This window comes from Branchiostoma belcheri, unplaced genomic scaffold (genome assembly GCF_001625305.1).
Source record: "Branchiostoma belcheri isolate BF01 breed outbred unplaced genomic scaffold, Haploidv18h27 scaffold134, whole genome shotgun sequence".
Taxonomy (NCBI): Eukaryota; Metazoa; Chordata; class Leptocardii; order Amphioxiformes; family Branchiostomatidae; genus Branchiostoma; species Branchiostoma belcheri.
The window spans coordinates 533507-542443 of NW_017802758.1; the positions used below are offsets into that span (position 1 = coordinate 533507).

At 42.8% G+C, this 8937-nt stretch overlaps 1 protein-coding gene across 1 annotated transcript; it reads right to left on the reverse strand.

The window, feature by feature from the left end:
• Positions 1 to 369: 369 nt before the first annotated feature.
• Positions 370 to 7509, reverse strand: LOC109464202. The gene is made up of 3 exons (XM_019761136.1): positions 7330 to 7509; positions 5174 to 5359; positions 370 to 1350 (listed from the first exon to the last, which is right to left on the reverse strand). The coding sequence occupies exons 1-3, from the start codon at positions 7507 to 7509 to the stop codon at positions 370 to 372; spliced, it is 1347 nt and encodes a 448-aa protein (XP_019616695.1).
• Positions 7510 to 8937: the final 1428 nt, after the last annotated feature.

Genomic DNA, 8937 nt, shown 5'->3' on the forward strand with positions numbered 1-8937 from the left:
AGATGAATAGAATAACTGAATCAATGTGTGGATTTGCTCTTGCTTCAATGAAATAAAAGGAAATATAATATCAATTTTCCAGACACATGCAAATTAAATGCCGAAAAAGTACCATATATATGTACCTCATCACTCGATACTTCGTACGCCCCAAGCCAAACCGGCCTCTTCTTAATTCTTTGGGGCCTTCTCTCGCTGCTTGTCCTTGCCTGAAATGTTTTGACAAGACCACACATAAGTAATGTAATGTGGCAAGTAATGTAATCAATCTTTCACACAAATCTATTACTTTGCACCAAATTGATTTCGTATAGCGTTATCGGTAGTTTAAATTTGATTCGACAAATGAAACTAAAATACGTACGTCGCTTACCGCGGGTGCGCCTTTCTCTTGTCGCTCCTCCTCTCTCCTTTCTTCTCCTCACGCTTCGTTCCTTCTTCTTCTCCTGCTCCTCCTCTCTTTCTCTTCTTCTCATCACGATCCTTCTTCTTCTGATCCTTCTTCTGCATCTCCTCATCTCTCTTTCTCTTGTTCTCTTGACGTTCCCTCTTCTTATTTTCCTTCTGTCTCTCCTTCTCTTTCTCCTTGTCTTCCGCCTCCTTCTTCAATGTGGTGACGTACTCCTCATCAAAGACTATTGCTTTTGGTGTAACCTTCCTTCTTCCACGCGCCTGTGACTCACGGATGGGGGTCAGCAGGTCGCTCATGTATCCGGGAATTATTCCAGCGGACACAAGAGGATTCAACATGGGTGACGTGGCCACGCCACCACAGGACGGACAAGACGCCTCAGTGTTGGTCGACGTTTTGTACGTCACTTTAGGTGCTGTAGACTGAGAACTAAAAGGCTGGTCGAACGATGCCGCGGCCGCCAATTCCAACATCTCGACTTCAATACTCAACAACTGACGGCCTTCAAGTTCTTGCGATGACACAGTAGGACCTTGCTCCATCGTTTCCGACAGCAGGGCATCTTTTGTGCCGTTTTCTTCGGCTCCTCCAGGCTGCTTATTCATCAGCAGCCATTTTTGGTCGATTCTATCGGGGTTGGCAGGAAAGATTCCTGTATTCTTAAAACCGCGTTTCACGACAGCCATGGTGAGGCCCTCGTCTCTCACCACTCGGTAAATACGCGGAAATGATGATTTTGTTACGACGAAATTTGGTTTTGCGACGTTTAGATTTTGAATAACATCCACGAACTTTGACTTCAATGATGCGAAGGGACCACCCCTTTCATCCATCGGCTGGATGAAGTGTGAGCTGTGAGGAGGGAAGTCAATCAGGATGATGTTGTGCTTGAGTGCCACCTCTATGGCTGCAGGCCTGACGTGAGCGGAGTGCTGGTCCTGTAACAGCACAACAGGCCTCTCTGTCGAAGCGTAGTTCTCTGTCGAAGCGTAGTACTACCTGTAAAAGCATTTTTGAAGCCATTCGACGTATACATTACTGTCCATGTAACCCGATGGCGTTGACGCGTACATGGCATTTTCAGGCCCCTGCAGCTTGTAGGACGAACTCGGAAAGTTCTTCGAGAAGATAATCAAGGGAGGGATGGCAGTGCCGTCTGCCGACACACATTCCAAGACTGATATGTGATCCCTTGTCCCGGGCCGTACAGATGACGAAGTACCGAGCACTGGCTGAGTGAAACGTTACGATCTTCTTTCTCTGCGGGTCCAGTGTAAACCCGGTTTCATCGGCGTTGTATACTCGATGCGGTGCCTTCTCTAGCCCATGGGTCTTCAACAAATCGAAGAAGTTGTCCACGGTGGCCTTGTCCATAGCATCCTTCCGGCCCCGATCCAAGGGACCTGGCTTTCGTAGGAGGACGCCGTTGTGTTTTTTGAAATTCGCCCACCATTGACGGGAAGGACCTTTCTTGGCTTCAAACTTTGACTTACTAAGCACCGATCATCTTACTGTGTCGACTGTGTATGGCTGCTGTGATCATGAACAACATGGCCGTCTTTGTCACGGGGTGGCCAGCCCTTACGCGATACAATACTTAAGAATAGTACTCTCCTCTTCTTTGGACAAGATTGGAGGCCTGCCGTTCCGTGCGTCGACTTTGCTCTTTCCAGACAACTTATCATTCAGTGTAGTCCGCAGATCTAGAATGTTGTACTTTCTCGCAGCTTCGGCGAGTTTTAGAGCATTCTCTTTAATGTCCCTCAGGACTGTTTCCATAAACTCGGGTTGCCATGACCTCTTTTTACGTTCCGCTTTCATTGCTGAAAATTATGCAATTTACGCTGGTTTAATTTCATGTAACGTTACATTTAATTATGTTTTCTTACTAATAGGTAATGTTGAACGGTTTATCTTGGTCACATAAAACGTCCTAATGCCTGTACAGTGACTTTTAATCGCTGTATAAGAGAGTTCGTACTGTATCATACATTACTGATGCACATAGCCCTTGTAGAATCAGTGAATACAATAGCATGATGTTCAATATCAAAAACATTTCTATAAAAACATTTTCAAAACGAAAGTAGGATGTATCAGGATTAACGTAGATCTTCAAACAGGCTTCAAGCTTCTCTCCTCATACCATGATGAGGTAAGATAACGATTTGTCCCCAATATAAATGGCAACCTTCAAAAGAGTCGTCTAGCGAGCTGTGATGTTATTGCAGCATTGCAATTTTTCTCCGCATTTTAAGTATAGATCTCACCTACCTGATCAATAACGTCATTGAAGTTATTTGTTTACACCAAAAAAGAGGAAAGTTTTAAACTGGCAATTTTCTCGCTCCTTGTCGTCTGATCGATGTTCGATTACGCAATGCACTCAAAGAATTCTGGGTATTCAAAATGGCGACCCCCTGATGCGTTCGAAAAGCCACTGAAAGTCGTAACTAAGTCGTGCTGTGCGTGAATAAAGGACACAACCAGGCAAGTTGGTTACAAACAGCAGTCACTTTAATTATTCCTCTTTCCGTCCATGCGGTGATGTATTAGCAATGTAGCAGTGTAAAGGAGAAAATCTCGACGTTGTGTTGACTGACCGCCCTTCCACGGCCGACTTGAGGTGTGAGAATTGGGTCGGTTGATTGTTGACCTCGTCGTTGCAACATTTAATCGTAGTCACCTCACAATTGCACTTTTTTATCATGCATATGGCCTTGGTATTGTATTGCAATTTAAAGTTCTTGCATATGAGGGATGCATTTTAATTGGCATCGGAATGCTAAAAAGTGACGGATTAATATGCTGACGGATTAAAATGAAGTGCTGTTAATGTTTGAAATTCAAATGCTGTACTTTTTTTGCTAAAATATTTGTCCTATTTTCTATCAGGATAAGAACCTGCTGGAACTGCGGCCAGCTAGGTCATTTTGCTCCCAGCTCTAACGTGTAAGCTCGCATATTTGTTCACATCCTAGAATTGATTTTTCACTTAAACCATCAAATTTTTAACTAAGGTACATGTTTTTCAAATAACCTAATGTAATGATAATATATTTCCCCTCTTGCTATTCTACAGGGACACCCCTTGGAGCTATTGAGGGGGGTATCAACAGAGGAGGGGCGGGGGCTATCAAGGAGGGGGGCTTCAGGGGGGGAGGGTTCCGAAATGGAGGAGGAGGGGGCATTAACATTTTCTATGGGTGGTTTTAGTGGGTTTTTATTCAACAAGCTTCTGTATGTGACATTTCGGAGTTTCATTACGAGTTCCTTGCGGCAGATTAAATAAATAGAATTTCAATAATTCGTGGGTACATTTTATAAGCTGCAGATGAAAATGTTGACCTGTGTTAACACAATCTAACACATAAAATTTAACACCATCAACTATTCATAACAAACAACTTCTTAGATTTTAGTTGTATTGTTATTAAAGCTGACTTTGTTCATCTATTTATATTGTCGTGTTGTTGATACCCATGCACAACATTAGACCAGGGATTTAGCCATATCAAAACCAAATGACTCGAAGAGCCTGATAATGATAAAAATAATCGATAACTTTGATTTTGATTTTTTTTTAACACAAGTTGTAAACATAATGACTCCGGTACTGACTGGCTCGTTTCACAAAGAACCGACCAAACTTTTAAGTCATTAAAATCATATAGTTCGTAAAAATGTTACTAACCAACAATAAAGAATGCTGACAAAAGCATGGGACGGACTACTTTATCTCGCGGAAGGAAGATAAAACCTGACGTGGCGATGCGGCTGAGATCAGGTTACCAACGTTCCCGCGCTGGGAATAGCAAGTCTGTATTACAGGCAGTAAACACGTTTCCATTCCAATTTCCAGCTAAGGGGAATAGAATTTGTGACTTGTTGTTGTGATAATAATTGTAAACGAATAGGAGAGCATAATATTTGTCAGCATAATTGAATTTGATTGCATGTATAGCAACAGGTTTGAGCGTCTACGTCTCCAGTACAGTAACGGAGGTGGTCCTAATTCCGACCTATGTTATACACGAAGGTTTAATTTTACCTTTTTAAGTTAGTTATTGGCAAACCTCACCATTTCGGCTGTACGTAATTGTCATAGCAAGCTATACCTATACTGAGACGTTTGGTATCGTCGTAGTGATGTGTGTACACGTGCTTGGGACTTATACATTTTCGAAAAAGGGGACCAAAGTGCGGAAGTTATGTTGGCTGTTATTTCCATTGCAAAGGTGTATAATTATATATTGCTTAGAATAATCAAATCCAAACTAAACGGGAAACACACGCACAGATGAATATATAAATGTAGATAAAAAAAAAAGACTTGTAATGTCGTAGTCCAATCATTTTCCCGCCTTTGCGACCCTGACAGACATTTTGAACACTGGATACGATTCATACACTTGCACGGCGTATCATAGAAAGTCCTTGACAGAATTGCCTTTAGATTGGCACAAATGTTTATTCATTTCTTCATTGCTTTTGTTTTTGTCGAAATATAAAAATGGGTCCGTTGGCTTTATATCTCCTAAGGCTTCCAAAAACGTTAACATTTTAACAAGGTCACACTTATGCTTAGCCTATAAACAATGACTTAAACATTTCTAACAAGTTCACATTTGTCCTTATACGACTTTAACATTTTAACAAGATCATATTTGTGCTTAGTGTATAATCAACGACTTTAACAGTCAACTTTCATTGTGTTTATACTACAAGTTGACCCTACAAACATTCCACTACGGGACCAACGTCCAAAAAGTCGTTGACAATCCTGACTTCCCTCTGTGGGTCGCGAAGTTCCACCGTCCTGGGGCTCCCAGGGCAGACGTAATGACTGTACGCCCCGATTGCAGAGGGACAGTGGGTCCGAGGTTCGAGGTGGGGTGGGTCCGGCAGACGGATCGGCAGGCGGTGGAAGACTTGGCGGGTGGCCAGCTTGAAGGAGTCCAAGTGCGCCTCAGGGAGGCTTATGTCAAGCGACGCTATGACGTTCTCAATATTGAGTTACTCATGGAAAACTGACCACCGGCGAAGTTCAAGCCTATGTTTATGATACAACTAATGATTATCATAATTAAACTCACTCAAGGATAACATGAGAGTTTGGGCTCGGATGTCTTTAATGGTAAAGTTGGAGACATCACAGGCCTAGCATGTGCTAAGCTATTCAACGTTAACATAACCTGAGACTCCGGGTGGTCTCGATTTGGAAGAACAAGTGTGAAATGGGTATAATAACGCTAAGAAGTCGTCCTGATTTACCTACGAAGCAAGTGCTAAGCTATGTAACAATGCGAAACTTTTGACTAAACAATCCGTAATGGTGAGGCTGTAGCGTGCAGCCTTCATAAGGGAAACGTTGACACTGCGAAATGTTGAGAACTGAACTATGAACTTGTGTCAACAAAGTAAGGCTGCGAAGGCCTACCGACTTCCTACGCTAGAAATTTAACTGGGTAACTTGACATTTCAATAAAGAGCAACATGTCATGTGACCAAATATATGAATGGTGCTAACCAAACAGGTGTGAATGCGAATCCTCATTAAAAAGCAGTCCGTCAAAAAGTCCAGAGGTCCATAAGGCCACACCAAGTAAATTTTATGGATGACGTCCTTTGGAGACCCTAAATCTAATGCGAGAGGGCGAAAAAAAACAAGAAGGGCCCCAAAAAACAAGATGCCTAGATTAGAAATATACTAAGAGACGACAAATGTTAGGACATAAATTGAATGAGGTGACACAGTGCAACAAGCAAGAAGTCTTTTATTCATCATCAAAACAGCAATAAATCAGGTGAAACAGCAGTTGTCGTCCTGTGCTTTGGGGAGATAGATGGAGCGGTCAGCAAGTTTCTTAAAATGTGGCAGCATGTACCAAACTGAATTCTTAAAGGAAGTCATGATTTCCTTGCTTGATGCTTCATAAGCTTTGGTCCGTACAAATCTATTTGCGGCACTGTCGTGACTCTTTGGTCATAGTTACAGGAAGCGGAATTTCTTGTGTTTTTTTTTTCTAGGAACATGCGAAAATCAATGCGCGCGCGGACGTCATCCATAAGATTTACTTGGTGTGACCTAATCTAGAATAAGCGAACATTTTTTTTTGTTAACTACTTTGCCTCAGAAATGCTGGTAAACTGGTTATATGTTACAGTTCTGAGAGATATGAAACAGTGTCCCTGATTATTCTGTGAGCTGCTTGGGGAGGGATGGTGGTGTCTCACGGAGCTACCAGTCAGGATCGGATGCTGCGCTGGAGTGACGTAGACAGGAAACGGAAGTCACGTGATCGGAATTCCGCGGGATAAGGTCTTTTGCCTCATCCTAACATGACAACTATCCGTAAAATATTATATAAACGGAAGCTATCGTGCGTTAACTGAACTAGCCCCCCTCCTCCATCGGCTCTTCTGTCTCGTACTGTTGCAACCACGACGGGGGCTTGCGAATCCTTGACTCTGTGAAACGTATTAAAAAATAAAATATAGCTGATCGCCGTGTGAAAGAAAACACAACATCAAATTATGGAGAAACAACTAGATACACGTCGTTTTGAAATTTCGTAATATGTATTGACAATCCGCAGGTCTCCGCTGTACCATCGTCTAACAAGGCGAAAAAAAACCAACAACAAAACAATATTTTCTTGTGTTTACACCCTTTGCAATCATCCTGTGCCCCGTTTATCCTATGTATATATGTAACGTATTCGAAGTGCCTGTATTCCATGTATTTGAGCCTTGGAAGACTAGCCCTGCAGGGCTAAAAGGTTTCGAAATAAATGAAATGAAATGAAATGAAAGTTTATAAGATATATACGCCCGTTACCTACCACTGAGGGACATTTGCCAGGTGCTGACTGGCTCTGGTTCTCCTTGTCTTATTCTCGTCTCTTCTTCCTCGCTTTAAACTGTTCCTGTCGCTTTCGCTTCCTCTCCTCCTTCTCAGCCAGTTTTCTCTTAGCCTCGGCCTGCTTCTCTTCTTTCTTTCTTTTTCTTCTTCTCTTTTTGATCTTTCTCTTCACGCTTCTTAGCAAGCTCCGCCTTTCTTTGTGCTTTCCGCTCCTACTTCTCGTCTTCCTCATGTTTTATTTCCTTGACGACGTCCGTGAATGTTAAGATCTGCCGGTCAGCCTCCTCCTGGCTGTGCGCTGGGTAGGTGCGGTTATTGCTACCGGAATCAGGACCTCCCTTAGAGACGGCGGGATTAGCCTTGAGATCAGCGGGCTCTGGAGAGGCTCGCATGACCTACAAGGCTCGTTGCATGTTGGGCATGATGTTTTGTCTGCTGACTGTTGCTCCTTGTTGCCTGCTGCTGTGTCGACACTTTGTAACCCATGGTGGTCCTCCTTGGCCTAACTCGGTCTTTCGGGTGTGTCCGCCCCTATCCATCTGTCATCAATAGCATCTTCATCAAAGGGGTATATGCCAGCTTTTGCGAAAGAAATCTTAATGATACTGGTTGTTACTGCTTTGTCATAAACGCTGGAAAACAACCTTGCAAAGTTCCTCTTCCGGACGCGGGACTGATGACTGGCTTAAACCTGCCACATTCATGCCTGTAGCCAGCAACAGTAGAAGCTAGTGGTAACTACAGAGGATAGCAACCCACATACCAATATAATGTTCATCTTTACTTATTCTAGTTCATCTCGTGTTCTTCTGTTAGCCATGCACTTAATGAGCTTTCTTTGATACATTCAGCCAACTTCTTATACTGCTCAAGATTGGAAGCAAAAGCAACATGGAGACGCACAGTGAGATAGAAGGTTTGTATACGTTTCCCCACAGCATTCACAATAACCTTTTCTTTTAACGTTCTGATCATTCTGGGGTCTGTGGAGTACGTCATGTTGCTGGGTACTCAGAGAAAACTTACAAGATGACCATTCATTGTTTCCAAACTCTTTGTATACTGGCCTATACAGTCCTGACATGTCCTGAACCTTAATGAATGGTGACCCGTGAATCAACAGTTTGATAAGGCATACATATTGGTGTCTCCTTGTCTGCAATCAGTGAGATGTTGAAATATGAGGTGTCAAATAACTTTTTCCCATAGTTGTATAACTACATAAAAATCTGTCTGAGGGGACAAAGACAGATGTGTATGCCCTTTTTATCAAACACGATGCAAGTTGTATTCTTGTCTATGAAAATTTCTACTACCCCCCTCCCCTTTGACTGTATGGCCCTTTGCAGGGAATGTGGCTTAGCTTTGTCCATACTAAGTACCTACTTCATAAATGTAAACTCTTTCATTGTCAAAGCATGTGGTACTGTCCATAGTCTCTACACTTAAACTCTCTCCTCTAGTAGAAGCCTCGGGACTGGGGGTGTCAACAAAGGGTGCAAGATGGGCCTGAGATGATTCTTCATTGATACTTCCATCTTCACTGGGTGTAGGCCCAACATCTGGGGACTGGAACTGTACTAGAGAAAAGCCTACGTAGTGTATGATTCGTCCACTGCCCAAACGACGCTTTTGGAACTGTCCACCAAAGTGATTTTTC